The sequence below is a fragment of the Heterodontus francisci genome, chromosome 1 (genome assembly GCF_036365525.1).
Source record: "Heterodontus francisci isolate sHetFra1 chromosome 1, sHetFra1.hap1, whole genome shotgun sequence".
Lineage (NCBI taxonomy): Eukaryota > Metazoa > Chordata > Chondrichthyes > Heterodontiformes > Heterodontidae > Heterodontus > Heterodontus francisci.
In genome coordinates this window covers 218,909,239-218,935,074 of record NC_090371.1, presented here as the reverse complement: position 1 = coordinate 218,935,074, position 25,836 = coordinate 218,909,239, and the positions used below count along the sequence as shown (strand labels likewise).

The 25,836-nt window shown below is 41.8% G+C and overlaps 1 protein-coding gene across 1 annotated transcript in view; it reads right to left on the bottom strand.

Annotated features, from left to right (window-relative positions):
• Positions 1 to 929: 929 nt before the first annotated feature.
• Positions 930 to 25,836, bottom strand: part of npy1r (neuropeptide Y receptor Y1) — a 38,590-nt gene continuing 13,683 nt past the window's right edge. The window contains exons 3-4 of the mRNA XM_068021409.1: positions 21,770 to 22,667; positions 930 to 1,492 (exon numbers count right to left, since the gene is read on the bottom strand). Coding sequence (XP_067877510.1) covers positions 1,076 to 1,492; positions 21,770 to 22,468 — 1,116 coding nt within the window. The 5' untranslated portion in view covers positions 22,469 to 22,667 and the 3' untranslated portion in view covers positions 930 to 1,075. The remainder of the gene's footprint in view (positions 1,493 to 21,769; positions 22,668 to 25,836) is intronic.

Here is a 25,836-nt window from a genome sequence, read left to right as displayed (position 1 = left end):
ACAACCCACCCAAGAGTCATGTAATCATACATAAATTTAACAAAATAAACTTCATTTTGGTGCATCATTCTTTGGCACCATTTCACTGTCAGATGTTAGTGAGTCTTTTTTCTTTTTGCTCAGTTTAACTTTTTATAAGTCTGGTTTGTTCTGGCAGTGGTAGATTTATTCCTTATTGAGTAGCTCTTTTTGAAAAATATTGGCTGATACAATATTTCTTTCCAAACATTGTCATGCGTCACATTTACACCAACAGAACAATACTGGCATTATAATTATCCGATTTACTGATAAAGAGAATATGGTTATCACACAACACTTGTAAAACTTATTGGAACAAACTGCAAATTCTGCTTTTTCAGTAATAGTAGCGAACTTGTAAAAAGAAAGACACATTATTAGTAAAATGAAGTGCTTTCTCAAAAAACAATGTTCTCCTTCTCCAGATTTCCCTCTATCATGGACCATTGTCTGCTCAAGGGAAACAACACTACCCTTCCAGTTCTCTGTTGCTGGAGGTACATAAGAGCAGAATGAATTAGCTTCTCCTTTGGTTCCTTCCCTGTCTAGAGGAAAAACAAACAGCTTCTACTTCATCCCTCCCCTGACAATTTGGATGAAACAAACATCACTGTCAACAACATTTTTTATACTTCCAAACACTTTGAAAATAAAACACATGCAACATAAATGTAATTTAACTAAAGTTACTGGAGGGCAACTAGAGATGGGCAATATAATGCAGCCTTGCCCAAATCACCCTTATCCCAAGAACAAATAAAAAAGAGTTAGAAGTTGCACATTAGTGAAGTTTCTGAATTCTAGCTATTTTTTGTAAAGTCTTTTCTAGAGTAAGGTCAGTTTCACTCAATGGAATATAGACCAAGGATCAAGCTGGAAGGAATCTCCTGTATAAAAGTCATACGAAAATGTCATGGTCTTGAAACTTATAATTTGCAGATGAAACTTTTCACCAATGTATAATGGAATGATCCTTACCAGTATTTGGTTGCAAAGGCCAGGTGGGCCCATTGGTGTTTATTCTGCTGAAACAAGATTTTGAAATCAATATATCTCAAGCAATTTGTGTTGCTTGTTTTAGAGAGCTCTTGGAAATCTCTGTCTGCATGGTTGACATGGCAATAGCTTCATAGTCCTCCTCTCTGGTGCTACATTTGCAGTAATGGAAAATTGAACGCAAGTCCCTCTGAAAGTTTTTATTGAGGAATCCATAAAAGATGGGGTTTGTACAGGTTGACAGCATGGCTGTCAGATGACATATAGAGAAAACCAGATTGTGATGGCAATTATTGATGGCCTCATAGTTCCAATCAAAAACAGCATTGAAAATGTTGAGGGGTAGCCAACAGACTGCAAATGCTACCACGATGGAGATTAGCATTATGTTGATTCTTCTGTTTTCATCTGCCCTGTATTTATTCTCTCTCATCTTGTCCATCATGTTGTTTCTCCTCCTTAGGCGTACATATATCTTTTGAAGACAAAACAAGATCATTTTTTCAGGTTATATTTAGACATTCAAGCTTGCGCTCATTTGTATTACAATTGTGGACAATACTTTTTTCTAGAAATCAGCTATTACTTTGTGCTCAACTTACAACAATCACATGGCTCCCCAATCACTCAGCTGGTTAATGAACAATAAGCTAAGCCATACAGATCAGGACATACCCAGTTTCGATCCCCAGTCTCTGCTGAGTTGGCTGATGTCTGCCAAGGTGGCAGTAGGAGTGCTACAAATGGCTTCAGTACCCTGGCTAATGGAGGAAAACATCAGCCATGGTTCCCACAACTGGTTGATATCTGGCGACCTTTGCTGTCAGAGGAAGACAGGATCGGGCTCAGCTGTGATGGCTTTGTGTTTGAACAGCCTGAGTGGGGTTATTGTCTATGCTCACACATGTAGAATGGCCGAGGGCAAGGTGTCAAAGGGCACCTTGTGCCACTGGAACCATACACATTAAAGAGTCAAGCCCTGCAGGACAGACATAGGAGAGGAGATAACCCTAGTTAAAAAAGACAAAAGCTTACAATATTCACATTTTTACTTTTTCAGGCAATGAAGTTACACAATGGAATGTTAACCATCAAAAGCTTAACACGTTTCTCTAAACTGCATCTCTAATTTTAGCTGAGCTGTTAGCATTAACATACTTTAAAAGAAATAGTCTAAATAAAGAAGTGAATTTCAGCCTTTTGTCTGCCATTGTGTAATTTCAGTGTGATCAACAACATCTATCAATGACACAGATCATAGGATAATAGAATCATAGACATTTACAGCATGGAAGGAGGCCATTCAGCTGATCATGTCTGCACCAGCTGACAAGTAGCCATCCAGCCTAATCCCACTTTCCAGCTCTTGGTCCGCAGTCTTGTAGGTTATGGCACGTCAAGTGCATATGCAAGTACTTTTCAAATGTTATGATGGTTTCTGCCTCTAACACCCTTTCAGGCAGTGAGTTCCAGGTCCCCACTATCCTCTGGATGAAAATATTGCCCCTCAAATCCCCTCCAAGGGGAATAGGGCCTTCCTACGCACTCTATCTAGATCCCTCATAACTTTATACACTTCAATTAGGTCTCCCCTCAGCTCTCTGTTCCAAAGAAAACAACCCAAGCCTATCCAATCTTTCCTTTTCATAAAATTCTCCGGTCCAGGCAACATTCTCGTAAATCTCCTCTGTACCTTCTCTAGTGCAAACACATATTTCCTCTAGTGCGGTGACCAGAACTGTATGCAGTACTCCGGCTATCAGCAAAAGAAAAACCCATGATTGATGTTATGACCAGGTGAGAAAGGTGCCTCGGGGTCCCTTTTAGCCTTCACCTGGTCTTATTGTAACAGAGTTTATGTTTTAAACACAGTGTGTTTTGAGCTTCCCCTTGGTGAATCCTTGTTCACCACTTTCCAATTATAAGGCAAAGAAATGAGCATAAACAGAATTTCTTCGGTTTAAAGAAGAAAAGTGAAATTTTATTAAAACTTAAATTTAAACTCTAATTCAGTTAACGCCTACGGAGACATGCCGCGCCACACGCTAGCATGCATGTGCGATACGCACATGCAAATAGGGACAGAAAAGAGCAGCAGAAAAATAAAATTGAGAGGTTTGAGGCAAACTCTGAAGAGGGTTTTTTACTGTGCTTCGAACTCGCTGTAGTCCTTGATTGTAGGTAGTCTTGATTTTCGTTGGGGCCCAGTATTCTTCTTAAACCTTGTTCACTGTAGGAGACTTTTCTCTGGGTTCATATGTCTTCAATGGTCTTCAGTTCTGTGAGAAAGAGATGGGAGCAGACAGGAGAGAGATCTTTTCAGTCCAGGAGCAAACAGCTTTCTGAGTTCAAATTCCCTGTGGCAAGTTCAAATTCAAAAAAACTCCAACAGTCAGTTAGTCATGTGACTAAACTGGTCTGACCACATCATTCAGCCATCTTAGCAGTTAACCTCTCCATCTTCAACATCTGGGAATCGAAAGTCCATTGTGGATTAAATTGGAGCAGGGAGTGGCCCCTTTGTCCGTTCCAAGTACTGTCTGTTACTATGCAAAAAAGGTCTTTCCGGTGAGGGGCCTGGCAATTCCTTGTGATAGGCCCTCTTTTCTTCCCAGCAGCAATTTTAAGTTTTAATGTTCATGTGGCGAAATAATGTGCGCCTCATTCTTGGCAGGTGGGGGCCTGCATGACACTGAGTAAAACCATCCCAGGCAGCTCATAGTATCTGTGTCATACAAATATCTAAGCCATGTCTGACAATTCAACAAGTCAAATTGCATAACCAGAGACTGCTATCCCTTCAAACAAAACATTGCCCAGAAGTCTGACTAATCAGATCACAATTAAGCAGCACCAGAGCACGGAGGCTCACGTAAATTGTCGAGCAAGACCACAGGAGATCAACCAGTTTAAAAAAATATAATCTGCAAATACCTTGGAGTGATTTCAAGGCTGCAGTTCAGACTCAGGTTGACAGTTAAAACAATTTACATTCTTACTGTTTACCATATCAATTAAACTGCTTGATCAGATTACTACCTCAGAAACATCCCCAAATATCCTATTCTATGTATTTTAAAGTATAAATTATATTAAACTGTTCTTTTGGGCCTCCTTATCTCGAGAGACAATGGATACGCGCCTGGAGGTGGTCAGTGGTTTGTGAAGCAGCGCCTGGAGTGGCTATAAAGGCCAATTCTGGAGTGACAGGCTCTTCCACAGGTGCTGCAGAGAAATTTGTTTGTTGGGGCTGTTGCACAGTTGGCTCTCCCCTTGCGCCTCTGTCTTTTTTCCTGCCAACTACTTAAACTGTATAGAGGATAAATCAGTTGAGATTAGTATCCAGTAATTAAATTGGTGCAGAGACTTGAAACCGTCTCTTCCACACACGCTCCCCCCACACCGTCCCTCCCCCTCCTGCAACTGTCTCCTTCATTTTTTATTATTTAAAATTATTTTTTCTCTTCTCTCTATGTTCTCTCTCTCTGTGGCATAAGAATTCCCCAGATCTCCATATGCAATAAACTTATAATTGTATTCATCAAGCCTATCTCTTCTGTGTTTCTAATGAAACTCAAATATGTCCTTTCAGTGTGTGTTTTGGTATCAATACAAATGAAAAACTGAAGAAATCTTCACAAACACATTTCTAAATTATTTAACCATGAGCAGAGAAATTCCTGTCTCATTCCTTCTTTCCATGGCTGCATTTTCTCTTGCTAAATCTAACTTATCACATTTTCTCTCTTCTACCATTTCATGCTGAAGGATCACAGCACTGGGCATCAGAACATTTGTCATATTGTGGACAATTGATATCAGCATCAAGCAGTCAGGGACAATGGGAGCTGGGAACAAAATAAAACCCAAATACACTTTGTACAAGATCTCTGGAGTCTGTCATAACACCTGGCCGATTGAATTTGAAACTAGATTCAGGACTGTGCAATCTCACTGGACCATTTTATGGCGAGCATTTTTCTTACTCTCCTTCTGTTCCCTCTTTTTCTCATGCTTGCTCTCCTCCTCCCTCTTTAATGCGGCCAGACCTTGAAAACACTAACCAATTGTCAAGGAGTCCAGTGATTTGGCAGCAATCGGTTTCTCAACAGCCAATTCTCAATTGCTTTGTTCTACCCTCCAAACCTCCCATATAAGTCACTGTCTCAAATTTAAATGCAGGTAAAGATGCATCTTATACATTGTGAGTTATAGAAAATATGATGTGCTTTATCTCTGGATTATAATAGCACATTTTGTAAACGGTGCAAAAATATCAATATTTATCTTCACTTTACTCAAAATATCTTGTTTCTCTAACATTACTTAATTCCTGCTACAGATTGCAGGGAGACATGGTTTTGTTATTACTGAGAAATCTGAAATCATGGGTTGAATTTTATCAGCGCTGTGACAGCGGCATCCTTCTGACATGGAAGTGCCGCCGCACAGCCCCTGCGTTATTATGCACGGGGGCTGATTTAAACAGAAGGGGTGGAACGGCCGCTCTTGATGACATAAAGGGGCGGCCGCCGCGTCCCCGGCAACGGCGACTGGCGCCACCGCGCAAGCGCCAGTGCCATTTTTAAAGGGCTTGAAGCCTTTAGTAAAGATTTAAATTTTTAAAAGTATAGTGGACATGATTTTTTAAAATAAATATTTAGGAGATGGAGACCCTGCCCCTACACCAGAATGGTCTTTTCATTGCCCGATATCAACAATATTTACTTACTTCCCCTCCCAACCTTCTCACATTTGCCCTTCAACCCCTTCCCACCATCCCCACAGCCAATAAAAAGTGTCTTCTCTGCTCTTCCACCCCTCCCGCCCTGAAAATTTTATTCTCCCCCCTCCCACCAGTGTCTCGCCTCGGAACTTCGTACAGAGTTCCGAGGGCGCGTAAATCGCAATCGGTGGACATAAAATCGGCGTGGGTCGGCCGCTGCCAGCAGGGAAGTTCCTTTGCATCTGCTTCATGTTAATTTACATATTTAGATGAAGGTCCCGCCGCCAAGCGGCAGGGGTCGCACCGAGGTCCCCCCGCCGCCGGTAATATGCGCCGGCCCTTCTCGACGTCGGAGGTTGAGGCGGGCATCTCCCCACAGAATTACCAGAGGGGCTGGTAAAATTCAGCCCAGTATTTCCTGATTGTAAAGGCAAAGATCTAAGTTATTGAAACCCCCCACGCTAAAGTTAGTCTAAAAAAAAAATCAAAGTTCGGATTCTATATTAGTTTTCATTTTTGGTCAGTGCAACATATGAAGACAGGCAGAGAGGAGTTTAACTGCAGCCAGGAAGAAATCGTTTATTTAACAATTTATTACACAAATCGGTGGTCATCTTGCCCTTTCAGATTTCATCATACCGATACAATGGAAAACTGGGAGATAACTCACCCCCACCATCAAAGGCAATTATATTGTTACTGATTATACTTTGAATTGTGCTATCATTAATTTAAATGCATTCCAATAAACAATGACAAATAGAGATGTAATTAACTCTGAATTGTTACTTTTCACTGCAAACCTTGTGGTTGTGTTGAATAACAACAAGGAGGTGAAAGTAAAGTGAAAAATTACCCTAACAATTGCTTATAAAATCTGTGAAAACAGAATGAAATGTGTAATTAAAAACTAATGATTAGTATTTGATTTGATATGCTCCACATTAGCTATTTTGCCCAGTGCTGTTTATGGCCCAAACTAGGAGTAAGATGGCCAGTTGCTAAAAGTGCAAACACTACGGGAGAGAAATTCAAAACTTAGAATCCTACAGTAGGAGGCCATTCAGACCATTATACCTATGCTGGCCAGCTCTGTGAAAGAACTATCCCCTGCTCTTTACCGATTTTTACCCCTTCAAGTATTTATCCAATTACCTTTTGAAAGTTACTGTTGAAACTGCTTCCACTACCCTTTCAGACAGTGCATTCTAGATCATCATAACTCGCTGCATGAAAAAACTCTCTTCATGTCACCTCTGGTTCCTTTGCCAATAACTTTAATTTGGGTTCTCTGGTTAACGACCCTTCTGCCAATGGAAACAATTTTTCCTTATTTACTCGATCAAAAGTGTTCATGATTTTGAACACGCTGACCATTCTTTTAACTTCCTCTGCTCCAACGAGAACAATCCCAGGTTCTCTAGTTTCTCCATGTAGCCGAAGTTCCTCATCCCTGGCATCACTCCAGTCAATCTCCTCTACATTAAATTAAAAGCAAAATACTGCGGATGCTGGAAATCTGAAATAAAAACAAGAAATGCTGGAAATACTCAGCAGGTCTGGCAGCATCTGTGGAAAGAGAAGCAGAGTTAACGTTTCAGGTCAGTGACCCTTCTTTAGAACTTCTTCAGAAATATTAGAAATGTAAAAGGTTATAAGTAAGTAAAGCAGGGGTGGGGCAAGAGATAGCAAAGGAGAAGGTGTAAATAGGACAAGGTCACAGAATAGCTGACCAGAAGGTCGTGGAGCAAAGGCAATCAATATGTTAATGGTGTGTTGAAAGACAAAGTATTTGTACAGATAGGGTGTTAATGGACTGAAAATTGAACAGCTGCAAGTACAAACATGAAAAAAAACACTGGGTAAGCAAACTGAGCAAACTAAGATGAAATAAAATAAACACAAAAACATTTTTAAAAAGGAAAAAGAAAAAAACAACTAAAAGTAAAATGGGGGGTCCTCTACATGTTCTCCAAGGCCCCAACATCCTTCTGAAAGTGTGGTGCCCAGAATTGGACACAACGCTCCAGCTGAAGCCTAACCGGTGATTTATATTACTTCCTTGTTCTTGTACTCTAAGCCTCTAGTTATAAAACCAAGGATCCCATATGTTTTATAAAAAGCATTTTCAACCTGTCCTGCCACCTTCAAAGATTCCTATATGCAAGTCCCCAGGTCTCTCTGTTTCGACAGCCCTTTAAAATAGTACCATTTAGTTTATATTGCCTCTCCTCATTCTTCTTTCCAAAATTAATTACTTTACACTTCTTTGCATTAAATTTCATCTGCCACGTTTCTACCAATTTCACCAAGCTACCTATGTCCTCCTGAAGTCTGCTACTATCATCCTCACTGTTTATTACTTTTCAGAATTTTGTGTTATCTGAAAACTTTGACATTATGCCCTGTATACCCAAGGGCAGGTCATTATTACAGATCATAAAGAGCAACAGGCCCCCAGGTGACACCATTGTATACTTCCCTCCAGTCTAAAAAAAGTGTTCACCACTCCTCTCTGCTTTCTGTCCCATAGACAATTTTGCATCCATGCTGCCACTGTCCATTTAATCCCATGGGTATCAATTTTGCTAACGAGTCTATGATCTTTTACTTTATCAAACACCTTTTGAAAGTTCACCAGTTGTCTGGGTGAAAAATTGAGGTGAGGGGAATGAATTTTGGGTCGCAATATCTTGCAGCTGATCTCCCTAGAAATGTGACACTTTGCAAATTGGAAGTCAGCATCTTACAGGCATGCAGGGTGCAAACCTGAAACAGGCAGTTGGTGCAGCATATGCAAATCAGTGTTCAAATGCCAGTTGCAGGACTCCAATTGAAATTAGTTATCAACTGGATGGAGCTTGTACCAAACATGCTCTGCCCAATTGTTCCTGGCCTTCAGCAATGTTCCCTCTAAATTTTTTCATTGTACATGGTCTGTTCACTTGAATGGCCTGTGTTAATTTTTTTTGCGTGCTGCTGGAAGCCACCTACAAAAAGGTAGGAATTTATTTGTTGAATTTTTGCAGGGTTAGGAGTTGCAGGAGTTCTCCCTCTGGCTCCGCAGAAGTACTTGATGACATAGGCTCCCCACCCTAGTTCATGCTCTGACCCCTCCCCCATGTTCCCCACCACCATCTCCTAAGAACTACCTGTGGGCCAGCTCAGCTTTGGAGCTGGCCTAAATTCCTGAGGCAAGATTAGTGTTCACAGTTTACCAGTTTCATACAGACAAGACTCGTGTCTCGAGTTCTATCAGGGCTCGGGCTGACATGTATGGGCACATCATGCCTCCCATTTTGCAATGGAAACTTGTGATAGTTGAACTTCTCTCCTGATGATTTTTAAAATCTAATTCATTTCTGAGAGTTCATTCTGAGAATTGCACAGTCTTGACTTGGATCACTAAGTGAATTACTCTCCCTATTGAAATGATCTGAATTGATTTTGGCAAAGTGAAGAAAAATTATAGATTACAATAACTGTTGAGATGAAGCTCTGTATTCCAACTGATTCCTCATGATGCACATTACTTACAAGTTAAAGAAACTAATTGAGGTCTTCACTACTTTTACTAACACTTGAAGAAAATTATTTACTTCTGTTTCTGAAGTACATTTTCTCACATACAGTGAGAGAATGTTTCTAATTACATATCCTTCTGCTAATCACATCTGAGCAAAATAATTTAAGAACTGTGCAGCAATCAACAAAAAGAATAGTATCTCAACTTTCAAAATGAAAAAAATGGTATTTTGTAAATTGAAAGCATATCAAATTTGACAAATTTCAACAACATTTTGGTACTGCAGCTCTCCATGGTCTTTGTATTTGTACATTGCAAATTTCAGAAACAGAGAATTTCCATTTTGCCGTGAAAGTCAAAAGTTTGTTCTGTTTTTATTCCCAGTGCCACTCCAAGTCAAGAGAGTTGGCAGGAATTGTAATCAGTTCTGTTAGAGATTCCAATCCAAAGTAACAACAAATATCTGTTACAGTGAATAAACTAGCTCAAATCAAATAAGAAACAGGAGTAGGCCATTCAGCCCCTCAAGCCTGCCCCGCCATTCAATGAGATCATGGCTAATCTGTCCCAGGCCTCAGCTCCTCTTTCGGGCCTGCTCTGCATAATCCTTGACTCCACGAGATTTCAAAAATCTATCTAACTCCTCCTTAAATACATTTAATGACCTAGCCTCCACAACTCTCTGAGGCAGAGAATTCCAGAGATTCACCACCCTCTGACAGAAGAAATTCCTTTGCAGTTCTGTTTTAAATGTGTGCCCCCTTATTCTGTAACTATGTCCCCTAGTTTGAGATTCCCCCACTAGTGGAAACATCTTGTCAACATCTACCTTGTCAAGCCCCCTTAATATCTTATATGTTTCTATAAGATCACCTCTCATTCTTCTAAACTCCAATGAATAAAGGCCTAACCTGTTTAGCCGTTCTTGATAAGACAACCCCTTCATCCCAGTCTGAACTGCCTCCAATGCCAGTATATCCTTCTTTAAATATGGGGACCAAAACTATACACAGTACTCCAGGTGTGGCCTCACCAACACCCTGTACAGTTGTAACAACACTTCCCTATTTCTAAGCTCTAACCCCCTAGCAATAAAGGCCAAAATTCCATTTGCCTTCCTAATTACTTGCTGCACCTGCATACTAACCTTTTGTGTTTCATGCACAAGAACACCCAGATCCCTCTGTACTGCAGTATTTTGTAGTCTTTCTCCATCTAAGTAACAATCTGCCTTTTTATTGTTCCTACCAAAGTGGATTACATCACACTTTCCCACATTGAACACCATCTGCTAAGTTTTTGCCCACTCACATAACCTACCTATATCCCTTTGCAGATTCTTTGTGGCCTCATCACAACATGCCTTCTCATCTATTTTTGTATCGTCAGCAAATTTGGATACACTACACTCTGTCCCTTCCTCCAAGTCATTAATATAGATAGTAAATAGTTGAGGCCCTAGGACCGATCCTTGTGGCACCCCAATAGTTACGGCTTTCTAGCCTGAAAAAGACCCATTGATCCCGACTCTCTGCCTTCTCTGTGTTAGCCAGTCCTCAATCCATGCCAACACATTACCCCCAATACCCTGAGCTCTTATTTTGTGCAATAACCTTTTATGTGGCACCTTATCAAACACCTTCTTAAAATCCAAATACATTACATCTACCGGTTCCCCTTTATCCACTCTGCTTTGCTATATCCTCAAAGAATTCAAACAAATTTGTCAAACATGATTTTCCTTTCATACAATCAAACAGAGTCAATATGGTTTTATTATGTTTTTCTAAATGTCCTGCTATTTCTTCCTTAATAATGGACTCTAGCATTTTCCCAATGACTGATATTAAGATAACTAGTCTGTAGTTTCCTGCTTTCTGTCTCCCTCCTTTCTTGAATAGGAGCGTCACATTAGCGGTTTTCCAATCCGCTGGTACCCTACCGGAATCCAGTGAGTTTTGGTATATTATGACCAATGCCTCTACTATCTCTGCAGCCATTTCATTTAAAACCCTTGGATGCAGGCCATCAGGTCCTGGTGACTTGTCTGTCTTTAATCCCATCAGTTTGTCCAGCACCTTTTCCCTCATGATAGAGATGGTTACAAGTTCCTCCCTCCCATTTACACCTTGCTCATCTATTATTGGGATGTTTATAGTGCCCTCCACCGTGAAGACCGATGCAAAATATTGGTTTAAATTATCTGCCATTTCCCTGTTCCCTGTTATTAATTCCCCAGTCTCATCCTCTAAGGGTCCCACACTTACTTTAGCTACTCGCTTCCTTTTAATATACCCGTAGAAGCTCTTACTGTTTGTTTTTATATTTCTTGCCAATTTACTCTCATCAATTTTCTTCCTCATCCGTTGCTGATTCCTAAAACAATTTCCAATCCTCTGGCCTACCACAAGCTTTTGCCGCTTTGTATGCCTTTGTTTTTGATTTGATCCTTTTGATCCTTAACTTCCTTTGTTATCCATGGGTGGTTCATCGTTCTCTTCGAGTCCTTCCTTCTGACCGGAATAAATGTTTGCTGAGTGTTAAGAAATATCTGCTTAAAAGTCTGCCACTGCTCATCTACTGACTTCCCCTGTAGTCGATTTTCCCAGCCCACTTTAGACAATTCTTTCTTCATACCTCTGCAATTGCCTTTGTTTAAGTTGAAGACACTGGTTTGAGACCCGAGTTGCTCATCCTCAAACTGAATGTGAAATTCTACCATGTTATGATCGCTTCCCCCTGAAGGATCCTTAACTACGAGATCTCTTATTAATCCTACCTCATTAAACAATACCAAATCTAAAATAGCCTGTTCCCTGGTAGGTTCTGCAATGTATTGCTCTAAGTAACAATCCCTGAGGCACTCTACAAATTCGTCTCCCATGCTTCCCTTGCCAATTTGATTTGTCCAGTCTATATGCAGATTAAAATCATCCATGATAATTGTTGTGCCCTTCTTACACGCCTCCATTATTTCCTGATTAATATCTTGTCCTACAGAGAGGCTGCTCTTCGGGGGCCTATAGACGACGCCCACCCGTGATTTCTTTCCCTTACTATTGCTTATTTCCACCCAAACTGATTCTACATCACGATCTATTACACCTATATCATTACTCACAACTGCATTGATCCCTTCCTTTAATAACAAAGCTACCCCACCTCCTTTTCCTTTCTGTCTATTCTTCCAGAACATCGAATATCCTTGAACATTAAGATTCCAGTCCTGGTCATACTGCGACCACATCTCAGTGATACCTACCAAATCATATTCATTTATTTCTATTTGTGCCATCAAGTCATCTATCTTGTTATAAATGCTATGTGCATTCAGATAAAGAGTCTTAAGCCTTGACTTTTTACCATTTTTACCTACTCTGGTTCTAATTTCTGCTGTACTCTTATGCTTGTATTCTCTGTCCCTTCCTGTCACTCTCTGATTAATGAATGCTCCTTCACTATCCTGCACCTCTGCTCTCTCGTTACTTTTCGATTTTTTAAACTTCCTTTCAATTGAACCCTCCCCCAACACTATTTAGTTTAAAACCTTATCTACAACTCTAGTTATACAATTTTCCAGGACACTGGTCCCGGCATGGTTCAGAGTTCAAATGAAGCCCATCCCAATGGAACAGCTCTTTCTTTCCCCAGTACTGGTGCCAGTGTTCCATGAATTGGAACCCATTTCTCCCACACCAATCTTTGAGCCACACATTTACCCCTCTAATCTTATTTACCCTATGCCAATTTGCACGTGGCTCAGGTAGTAATCCGGAGATTATTACCTTTGTGGTTCTGCTTTTTAATTTGGCCCCGAGCTGCTCATAGTCCCTCAGCAGAACCTTTTTCCTATTCCTAACTATGTCATTGGTGCCTACGTGGACCACGACAACTGGATCTTTTCCCTCCCTCTCCAAGTTCCTCTCCAGCCCAGAAGAGATGTCCTTAACCTTGGCACCAGGTAGGCAACACAGCCTTCGGGACTCTCTATCTTTACTGCAGAGAACAGTATCTACTCCCCTAACTGTGCTATCCCCTACTACAACTACATTTCTCTTTTCTACCCCCACTTGAATGGCACTCTGAACCACGGTGCTGTGGTTAGTTTGCTCATCCTCCTTACAGTCTGTGCCCTCGTCCACACTGGAAGCAAGAACCTCGTACCTATTGGATAAGGGCACTGGCTGAGGCGCCTCCAAAACTAAATTCTGGATCCCCATACCTGCCTCACTCGCAGTCACACCCTCCTGTCCCTGACCACTGGCCAAATTCAAGGTAGTTAATCGAAAGGGTGTTACTGTCTCCTGAAACAGTGTCCGCAGCTCAGACTCCAGTTCATCAACTCTGAGCCGAAATTCCTCGAGCAGCACGGTTCAGACTTACGGAAAGATTAAATCATATGTCAGATCAGATTATTAAAGAAAATGTGGAAAAGGTCAAGAAACTGATTTGAGTAGATGGCTCCACTTGAAGATTTAGCTCTCGTACAGGCACAATGGGTAGAATAATCTGTGTGTAGTAATTTCTATGATTTTATGATCAAACAATGTACCTGGTTCTTAAGGCAAAATTCCTGCCAGGTCTTTCAAAATCTCAACATCTTCATCAAATTATATTATGAATAGAATCTTATGATTGCTAGTTAAATCTTTAGCACAGTTATTTAAAAAAACGATGTAGCCTTTTAACTGGTGCTGGATGTCGTTAAGACCCTGAAAATGTCCTGCAAGTCCACAATGAAAGCTAGAATTCACACCTATTCATGCTCCTGGTGCAGGGCTTTGCATGTTGGGAGCAAACATCAAGAATTTAGACACAGAGGCCAGTAAGTCGTGCAAAGTTTGATTAATTTCCTCACTTGAATGTCCAATATACCCATCCAGGCCGAGATTCTATGCAGCCGGGCCAGAAAGATGAGAGGAACCCCACCTCGGCCATCTGGGGGTCCCCGGCTACACTTTATGGTGTTCAGGTAATTAACTGCCCAGCGCTGAGGTCCCCATCCCTTTAAGGATGGGAGTTCCACCTCCAAGAGCTGCCAGCCAATTAGAGGGCTGTGAACGCATCAGTCCCAGCAGCGCCACTGGGAGCAGTGGCCACAGCTGGTACTGTAGGAGGCCTGGGACCAGGAGCAGCCACGGAGTACAGAAGGCAGGTAATTGGGGTAGGCTCTCTGGGGACAGTCAGGCAGGCCCCAGCGAGACGGGGGGTTGGGGGGTGGGGTGAGGGTATTGGCACAGAGTGGCCTTTGCATCAGGGGCCCTCCATGAGCCATGGATTTCCCAAGCAGGAAGGCCCCCTCACCCCCAACCTGCCTGCTTTTACTCGGTCACAAGTGGCCTCCAGGTGGGAAGGCTGTCCTTGACCTTTCCCGCCTCTGACTTAATCGGGGAGAGTCGGAAAGGTGACAGCATTCCGCACCACCCGCCACCCCCCCCTCCCCCGCCATCGCGTTCCCTCCTGATTTCACTGCCCCCCCCCAACCAACTCCCAAAAGGGGAATTAAATTCCACCCCTGTGTGTAGTGCTCCATATTAGGAGCACAAATATGAAAAATCTACCCTTTACTATGTGGAGTGGTAGATTATAGGAAAAAATTACTCTAGCACCAAGGCTCCTTAGATAGCACCTTCGAAACCCATGACCTCTACCACCTAGAAGGACAAGGGCAGCAAGCACCATCAACTGCAAGTTCCCCTCCAAACCACACACCATCCTGACTTGGAACTATATCGCTGTTCTTTCACTGTCACTGGGTCAAAATCCTGGAACACCCTCCCTCACAGCACTGTGGCGCAGTGGTTAGCACCGCAGCCTCACAGCTCCAGCGACCCGGGTTCAATTCTGGGTACTGCCTGTGTGGAGTTTGCAAGTTCTCCCTGTGTCTGCGTGGGTTTTCTCCGGGTGCTCCGGTTTCCTCCCACAACCAAAGACTTGCAGGTTGATAGGTAAATTGGCCATTATAAATTGCCCCTAGTATAGGTAGGTGGTAGGGGAATATAGGGACAAGTGGGGATGTGGTAGGAGTATGGGGTTAGTGTAGGATTAGTATAAATGGGTGGTTAATGGTCGGCACAGACTCGGTGGGCCAAAGGGCCTATTTCAGTGCTGTATCTCTAAATCTAAAAATCTAAAATCTACTCCACATGGACTGCAGCAGTTCAAGAAGGCAGCTCACCGCCACCTTCTCGAGGGTAATTAGGGATGGGTAATAAATGCTGATCTAGCCAGCGACGCCCACATCCCATGAGCGAATTACAAAAAAAATCATTATTAGTAATTGGTATGCATCAAATTCCTGTCTTTGCTCTTTTATAAGATCTATTTATTTGTTAATTTTAAATAAATTAACGTGTATTAAGAGGAATTTGCTATAAGCATATTAAACATTCCTATGATAGCATTACAGTAATTTCCAGGCTATAATTTCTGACAGATAAAAATTGATCTCAAAAGCTCTCTGTAGATCTAATGCAATGTTGAAACCCAGCATTTCATCAGTGATTATTTTTGAGAAAACAAAGTTAAAATCCCTTCTCTCTCCCTAACATTTTCTGTGGGAGTTCACTAAAAACACATTGCAGCAAAAGATATTGTATTTGAGGGATTTGCAACAAATGGGGGAGAATTTCTTGAATGTGTCAATGTGTACAACCTGCTCCTCAAGGCAAGGTTTATGATTGTATAAGATGACAAGGGATGGGTCTTGAATATTGAGGGGTATATCGTTATGTTCCTGTAGTTTTTTTGGGGGGGAAGAATGCGGTGTGCCTTTAAGGCTGGAAAGTGAGCCGTACTGCTTTAAGGCAGCAAGCCCCAGAAACTGATTCAAAGAGTGCATTCTCATTGTCCTGGATACAACCATACAGAGAGAGAGAACAAGCCAGCTTCAGGAGTTACCAGAAAGTGCATCTTGGTTGCCCTGAATACAACCATTCAGGGACAGAGAATAGGATATACAATGTTGCTGTTTAACTTTGAAAGTAGCTGGAAAAAAAATGGCTTTGCAGAGACAGTTGAGAGACAGTTTGAGACACAGACAGACAGCTGTGTGTTAGCACCTGAAAGAAGAAACAGACCATTTAAACGGAAGGAAGAGAATTTAGTCTGTTTATTTATTATTCTCTCTCAAAATTCTAAAAAGTCAAGCCAAAACAGAGATCTCTGATAATTTAATTTGAAGGAAGGGAAGTTAGACTGTGACAATCCTTTCTCCCTCAAAAATTTGAAAGCCAAATTGATTAATTAAAAAAAGAGTTTGCAAGTTGTTAATTGTTGAAATTCATCGCTGGAGAAGGAGCAGCTATCTCGACTTCTGAATTAGACTACGGACTGTTCTACTGTTGAAGAATCTTTTTTCCCCCAATCGGATGTCTGAGGACTTCAAGCAACCTTGGACTGTTCCACATCCGGCAGGAGCGTAAATCTGCAAGCATTCTAATTTGTTCTATTTTAAATGTTGTTTATATCTTTGTAGTGTTTAAGAATTTAGTTTTTCTAATTAAAGAGTTAATTTGTTGATTTAAAGACACCTGGTTTAGCTTCATTCGGGGGTTAATAGGTGGTACAATTTGGCTGGGTCTTTCTTTAATTTTGAAAGTTTAAAATGATATATTAGGCGATCTGTGGAGGGACGGGATTGAATTAACAGTGCGTTTCTCCCATCACAATCAGAATTGTATATTTTGATTGGGGGCTTTGACTGGAGCGGTTGGTTGTAATCATATGACATTCAAGAAGAATAGGAAGCTAGGTAAAGGTGGAGGGGTAGCACTGTTAATCAAGGATGGCATTGGTGCAATAGTTAGAGATGACCTTGGTTGAGGAGATCAGGATATAAAATCGGTTTGTGTGGAGATGAGGAATAGTAGGGGAAAGAAGTCACTAGTGGGAGTGGTCTACAGGCCCCCTAACAGTAATCACAATGTAGGACGAAGTATACAAGAAGAAATATTGGGTACTTGTGATAAAGGGATGGCAATAATCACGGATGATTTTAATCTACATATAAACTGGAAAAATCAGATTGGCAATAGTAGCCTGGATGAGGAGTTCATAGAATGCTTTTGAGATAGTTTCTTAGAGCAGCATGTTCTGAAACCAACCAGAGAGCAGGTTATATTAGACTTGGTATTATGTAATGTGACAGGATTAGTTAATGACCTCAGAGTAAAGACATCTCCAGGTAGCAGTAAACGCAATATGATTAAATTTTACATCCAGTTTGTAAGAGAGAAGAGTGGGTCTAATATTAGCATTTTAAACTTGAATAAGGGCAACTATGTGGGCATGAAAGCTGAGCTAGCTGAAGTGAACGAGGTTACTCGGCTAGGAGACAGATCAATAGAGAAGCAGTGGCAGACCTTTAAGGGGATGTTTCAGAATACTCAAGATAAGTATATTCTTATCAGAAAGAAAAATTCTAAGGGAGGACCCACCATCTGTGGTTAACTAAAGAAGTTAAGGAAAGCATCAAACTTAAGGAAAAAGCATATAATTGCGCAAAGATGGGTGGCAGGTCAGGTGATTGGTCAGAATATAAAGAATAGCTGAGAATGACTGAAAGGTTAATCAGGAGAAAGAAATTAGAGTATGAGAGGAAGCTAGCTAGAAATGTAAAAATGGATAGCAAGAGTTTCCACAGGTATTTAAAAATGAAAACAATAAGTAAAGTGAGTGTTGGTCCTCTAGAGAGTGAGAATGGGGAGTTAATAGTAGATAATAAGGGAATGGCGGATGAAATGAACAAATATTTTGATTCTGCCTTCACTATTGAGGATACAAAAAACATTCCAGTTTTAGCTGTAAATCTGAAGGTGGAAGGAAGAGAGGAACTTGGTGAAATTACAATCACCAGGGAAGCGGTTCTGAGCAAACAGATAGAGCTTCGGGCTGAAATGTCCCCGGGTCTTGATGGGCTTCATCCTAGGATCCTAAAAGAAGTGGCTAATGAGATAGTAGATGCGTTGGTGTTAATTTTTCAAACTTTGCTAGATTCTGGAAAGGTTCCGTCAGACTGGAAAGTAGCAAATATAACCCCTCTATTCAAGAAGTGGGGGAGGCAGAAAACAGGTAACTATAGGCTAGGTAGCTTGACGTCTGTTGTGGGGAAAGTGTTAGAATCAAACATTAAGAAGGCTATAGATGGGCACTTAGAAAAACTCAAGGTATTGGGAATAGTCAGTATGGTTTTGTGAAAGGGAAATCACTTTTAACCAATTTATTGGAGTTCTTTGAAGGAGTAACATGTGCTATGGATAAAGGGGAGCCCGTTGACGTACTGTACTTGGATTTCCAGAAGGCATTTGACTAGGTGCCACAAAAAACAGTTATAATGCAAAGTAGGAGCTCATGGTTAGTGGATAACATATTAGCATGGATAGAAGATTGGTTGGCTGGCAGAAAACAAAGAGTATGCATAAATGAGTCCTCTTCTAATTGGCAGGATGTGACGTGTGGAGTCTTGAAGGGATCTGTGCTGGGGCCTCAAATTTTTACAATTTATATCAATGACTCATGAGGGGAGTGATGGCTTGGTAGCTACATTTGCAGATGACGCAAAGATAGGTAGGAAAGTATGTTGTGAAGAGGACATAAGGAGGTTGCAGACTGATATAGATAGGTTGAGTGAGTGGGCAAAAATCTGGCAGATGGAGTATAATGTGGGAAAATGTGAAGTTGTTCACTTTGGCAGGAAGAATAAAAAAGCAGAGTATTACCTAAACGGAGAACGACTGCAGAATTTTGAGGTGCAGATGGATCTAGGTGTTCTAGTGTATGAATCACAAAATGCTAGTATGCAGGTACAGCAAGTAATAAAGAAGGCTAATGGAGTGCTATCCTTTAGTATGAGAGGAATTGGAAATAAAAGTAAGGATGTTATGCTTCAGTTATACAGGGCATTGGTGAGACCACATCTCGAATCCTGTGTGCAGTTTTGGTCTCCTTATTTAAGGAAGGATGTAAATGCATTGGAGGCAGTTCAGCGGAGGTTTACTTGATTGATACCTGGAATGAGCGGGTTGACTTATGAGGAAAGGTTGTACAGACTGGGCTTGTTTTCACTGGAGTTTAGAAGAGTGAGGGGAGACTTGATTGACGTTTCTAAGATCCTGAACGGTGTTGACAAGGTGGATATGGAAAGGATGTTTCCTCTTGTGGGGGAGTCTAGAACTAGGGGGCACTGTTTTAAAATTAGGGGTCGCCCTTTTAGGATGGAGATGAGGAGAAATTTTATCTCTGAGGGTTGTGCGACTTTGGAACTCTCTGTCTCAGAAGGTGGTGGAGGTGGGGTCATTGAGTATTTTTAAGGCAGAGGTAGATAGATTCTTGTTAGGAAGGGAATCAAAGGTTATCGGGGGTAGTTGGGAGTATGGAATTCGAGAGACAAACAGATCAGCCATGATCTTATTGAATGGCGGAGCAGGGTAGAGGGGGCGAATGGCCTACTTCTGCTCCGAATTCGTATGTTCGTATATGTGTATTTAATGTACTTTTGAAGGAAATAGCAAATGGCTATTCAGCATTATGAATAGCTAAATCAGCTATTTATCTGCCTGAACAAAGTCTGCTTTACAGATTTTGATCATATTTTTCTGATATTTAAAGCAATTTTAATTTTAAAAAACTACAGAAGTCACAACTATTTATTTTTATATCCCCACCGACAACACCCATTCACCCACAATACTTGACATGTTGGCATCAACTATTCAGATGGGAAGGTGAGATGTCCAGCCTGTTATGGTATCTGAGGACCATGCTCTTGTTCCTCAGTCAACCCATGTGAAGGCTTAAGAAAAGCAAAAAAAAAAGCCTGCACTGTTGAAAATCTTAAACAAAAACAGAAATGTCTGGAAACACTCCACAAGTCAAACTGTGGGCTGGATTTTGTTTCCAGACAGACGTTGGGTTTCGTGGGGGAGGGGGCCCCAGAAGATCGGTACGGCAGCGGCCTGCCACGGAACCCGCCGCTGGGATTGCCGGGCCCGATCTTCCCGGCGGCGGAGAAGCTTCATGGCGGGACCCGACTTTACATATTTAAATTACCTGTTCGCATGAATTAAAATGAAAACCGGAGCGATCTTACTCCGGATCTTGAGCACAATGGGTAGCACTCATGAACCTTTCCTTTTCCGTTCAGGGAAAGCTGGTGCCACCAAGCTGGGGAAGGGGAGAACTCTGCATTTGTTGTGCAGATGTGGGGGGGAGAAGGGATGAACTCTGCATTTGTTCTTTGGAGGGGATAGGGTGAACTCTGCATGTGTTATGTAGTGGGGAGGAAGGGGTGAACTCTGCATTTATCGTGGAGGGGAAGGGGTGAACTCTGCATTTAATGCATTTGTTGGGGAAGAGGTCAATTCTGCATTGGTGGTGTAGTTGGAGGGGAGACAAGGGCATCTCTGCAATTTCTTTACAGGGCTGGCAGCCCTATTAAAATGGCACCAGCGCCTGCACAGAAACAGTTGATGCCGTTTATGGTGTCGCCGAGGCTACCCCCGCCATGTGATTGGGAGCGGGTGGTCGCCCTGCATTTGATAATGAGCCGTCGAGCTCAAGATTGCGGCAGCATGGTGGTGTGCGGCCCATGCCTGCCGGCTACCATTTTTTCCACCCTCCACTCCTGGCAGTGGGACAACAAGATTCAGCCCACAATCTGTGGGCTCAACAGACAAGTTAACATTTTTAGGAAAGGGTACACCCAAACATTAACTTCTCTGTTCTCTCCACAGATGCTGGTTGACTTTGAGTGAAACAAAAAACAAAATACATAGAAATTACAACACAGAAACAGGCCATTCAGCCCATTCGGACTGTTTTCACATTTCCCCTCCATGCAAGCAAATTTTCCTAATCACATTGCTTTCAGCATTTTCAGCAGGTCAATCAGAAGGTATAATTGGCAAATGACTCAACTACATCGGGGGACAAACCATCAGCCAGGACTGAGATTCCAACTCAGATTGGGAACTAAATACTCCAACATTATAGTTATCTACATGTCTTTTATGTAAAATTCTTTCTTTCAGTATTTTGATGGTTTTTGGAAATCACATGAAGCCAATGAAGGGGAATTAGCATGAAATTGTGACATGTGTACAAACCATGCAATTATCAGTATTCAATAGTGTGAAGTTTGCACGTCCACTATAATTACTTTAATAATGTTTAAACAATGCAATCTTCATTTAAAAATAATATAAAGCTCAGCCTACTTAAAATTCTTGATTGTATACTGTCAAATCTTGATAATGGCTTACTGTGTTCCGACGGCATGCAAAATAACTACCTATCACTCTCTTCAAAGATTACTGATGCTTTTTAAAAATTTAGTCATTATTTTGAAACTGCATTGGGGTTGAGCAATATTGAAATACATCAATTGAGCCAGAAAATCAAGAGTTTAAAGTGCAAGCACACAGGATTCAAAACCATACCGACTTTGATCACATGCAAACGAACCAGATCATCAGAAAATCTAAATACTACTTCCCACTTACTTTAAAGTAGCAGATGAATATAAAGCAGAGGGGGGCGAAGTACTGTATTACCAGGAGACACGTGGTATAGGCCAGCCTTTGGTTTTCCGATGGCCATTGGTCAAAACACAAGTACTTTCCAGCAAATTCCTTTGAGTATTTAGGGTCATATTGGAACTGCTCATCGGTCAGAACATGGAAAAGCGGGAAAGGCAGAGATGTAAGCAGTGCCAGTGCCCACATGATGGCAATGCTTAGGTAGGCATGCTTGTTATTGGGTCTCCAGCCTCGAGGGTTAATTATCAACTGGTGGCGCTCAACAGCAATCAGCACCAAGGAGAAGATGGAGACCGTGATGGAGATACACTGGATCATGGAATTTAGTTTGCACATGGCCTCACCAAAGATCCAATGGTCCATGAAAGTGTAGACAAATGTGAAGGGCAGACACATGACACTGATGAGCAGATCGGAGACAGATAAGTTGACAATCAGGATGTTTGTAACATTGTGCATTTCTTTCTGTTTCATGATGATAGTAATCAGTAGCAGATTGCCAGATACTCCAAGGATGATGATGGCACTATAGACCAGTGCTAGTGTGAAAATCATGGCAGTTGGAGAGTAACACTGATCATCACTGCCCAGGGTAAAATTTCTCTCAGAAGTGTTAAAGGGAATGGAAAGATTTCCAGCATAAATGAAAGCTATTCCATCCATTCTGTCTCCAGACAGTTTTTTCACAGTGCAAGCTGTTGTGGTATGCACAATAATTGTTTTTGTCCCCTTTGCAGGATAAAATGTTTTGATTAAATAGACTTCTGAAAAGAAGGTGTTGTTTTCACATTTCACTTTACATTGGATCAGTAGATTCTGTATTAATTAGCGCTCCATGTTTTTCTTTTATGTACGAATTATCCTATAATTGAAAAGAAATGTTAACACAATTACTATGAGCAAAAAATTTACAAAGAATATACAATGTGCGCAAAAAACTACTGCAATCCAATCTACTGGGAGCACACTGAGAAAATCCAGTCACTGACTCATTTCATTGCTTATCAAAATTTACTATAACCAAATAGTTGGGACTAAAATCTACACAGCTCATTTTTGGCTCTGTCCAACAGGTCTGCGGTTTCAATCACTTGGTGCTGGGATTCAGATGTTAATTGGTAACAAAGGTTTTGCAGACTGGAGTTCTGGGAAAAGGTGGACAAAAATATTACTTGTGAATATATGTCCTGAAAGGTGAAAGTCTAACTATTGTGTGCATCTGTTAGCTTGATTTATACAATGGTCAATCATACCATCCTCCTTCAATGCCTCTCCTGTCTAACTCTGCTCTTCTTGGATTCACTCTTACCTACTCAATTATTGCAAGAGTATCTCCAGCAATGGTGTCTCTGCATGCCCTTGCACCATTACCTTTAGACTCCCACAAGGATCAATCCTTGGCCCCTTTCTTTTCCTCATCTACATACTGCCCTTTGACATCATTCAAAAACATGGAGTTAGCTGATGACATCCAGTTCTATCCTTCCACCATCTTCCTCGGCCCCTTAAATTGCTTCTGTGCAGTCAGACTGCTCATCTTCGAGCCATTATCTTCAGCCCCCATAACAAACTCTGCATCCTTGCCACCGATTCTAACCCCCTTCCTGTCTCCCATTTCAGGTTGAATCAGATTGTTTTCAACCTCAGGTGCTCTTTGACCCCAAGCTGAACTTCCAACACCATATCCTCTCCATCACAAAGATTATCTACTTCTACTTCAATAACATCATCCACCTCCATCCCAGTCTCAGCCCATCTTCTGCTAAAACTCTCATCCATACTGTTGTCACCTCCAACTTCATCTATTCCAATGTTGTCCTATTGGGCCTTTTATTCTACACATTCCTTAAACCTTAGCACATCCAAATCTCTGCTGCCCCTGTAAAATTTCCTACACAAAGTCCCACTCACCCATCACTCCTCTCCTTCTGGAGCTACTTTGGTTCCTGGTCTCCCAACACATTCAATGTAAAATTCACACCCTTGTGCTTCTTCCCTTTATGACCTTACACCTCTTTATCTCTGTAACCTCCTCTTCCTACAATTCCCCTAGACCCCTCCATTCCTCCAACTCTGGCCTCATGCATTCTCCTCCCTTCACCCCACAATTTACTGTGCCTTCAGCATCTAGAGCCGACATGCCATTCCTGAAGCCCTCTCCTCCTTTATGACTCTACTTAAAACCCACCTCTTCTATCAAGCTTTTGGTCACCCCATCTAACATCTGCTTCACTGGCTCGGTGTCCAATTTTGTTTAATTATGCCTCTGTGAAAGACCTTGGGATATTTTTCTGTGTTAAAGCTATATAAATGCAAGTTGTTAATTGTTATATAATAGTGAAATGAAACTACTAAGTGACGTGAGGCACAAATATTCCACACCCCTCACTGTGCCACACTGATATATTCCACACCCCTCACTGTGCCACACTGATATATTCCACACCCCTCACTGTGCCACACTGATATATTCCACACCCCTCACTGTGCCACACTGATATATTCCACACCCCTCACTGTGCCACACTGATATATTCCACACCCCTCACCGTGCCACACTGATATATTCCACACCCCTCACCGTGCCACACTGATATATTCCACACCCCTCACTGTGCCACACTGATATATTCCACACCCCTCACTGTGCCACACTGATATATTCCACACCCCTCACTGTGCCACACTGATATATTCCACACCCCTCACTGTGCCACACTGATATATTCCACACCCCTCACTGTGCCACACTGATATATTCCACACCCCTCACTGTGCCACACTGATATATTCCACACCCCTCACCGTGCCACACTGATATATTCCACACCCCTCGCTGTGCCACTCTGATATATTCCACACCCCTCGCCGTGCCACTCTGATATATTCCACACCCCTCGCTGTGCCACTCTGATATATTCCACACCCCTCGCTGTGCCACACTGATATATTCCACACCCCTCGCTGTGCCACACTGATATATTCCACACCCCTCGCTGTGCCACACTGATATATTCCACACCCCTCGCTGTGCCACACTGATATATTCCACACCCCTCGCTGTGCCACACTGATATATTCCACTTCTGGGTAGATTTGCCTTGTAATGAGATAAGGAACCTCAAAATGTAAAAGCATTGAGATAAAGTAGTCAAAGGGGTAGCTACTTGTATAAATCTGAAAGGTTAGCAACCAAGAAGGGTCACTGACCCGAAACGTTAACTCTGCTTCTCTTTCCACAGATGCTGCCAGACCTGCTGAGTGAATCCAGCATTTCTTGTTTTTGTATCATAAAATGATCCTTGGTTGGTTGAGAAAGGCATCCTTTAATACAAAACTAGTCAGTGTTTGGGAGAGGGGAGGGTTAACTGGAAAGCTGCCAGGATAAAAGAAGTCCTCTTGCTATGGTGAGGCAGAACATTTTGAACAAGAGACAAGAGAGAGAGAGAGACTGAAAACATGAAGACCAAAAGCTGCAAGAGAAAGAGTCATGCGCTCTGCCATCCTGTCTCTAATACAGATAATATCTGTGTTAGACTGTTAATTACTGTCTGAGTTTGAGTCTGAAAACTTAACAAACTTGTCCTTACCTTTAACTCAATAAAAATCTACAAGCCAAGCTGGTTAGTGTTTTTATTTTCAGTAAACCATGTATCATACGTGCTTGATAAGGTAGTCTTTGTACTAAACATACTTCGATATCCAAATACAGCATTAAACGTCTGAATGCAACTCTGTATTCTGCTGTTTCTTGCTTCCTTCTATGATGCTGGAACATTAGGCTGAAATGTATGAACGTGCCGCAAATCGTGGCGGCGTGCTCTGATCTCGGCAGTCTTCAGGCACAGATGCACCGTCGCTGAGCCCCCGCAATATTTCGCGTGGGGGTTCATTTAAATGGAGGGGGCGAAGCGGCCGCCCCAATGACGCAGAAGGGATGGCTGCTCCGTCCCTGGCAATGGTGTCTGGTGCCACCTCCATTTTTAAAGGGCTTCAGGCCCTTCATTTTCATTTACATTTTTAAAGGTGCA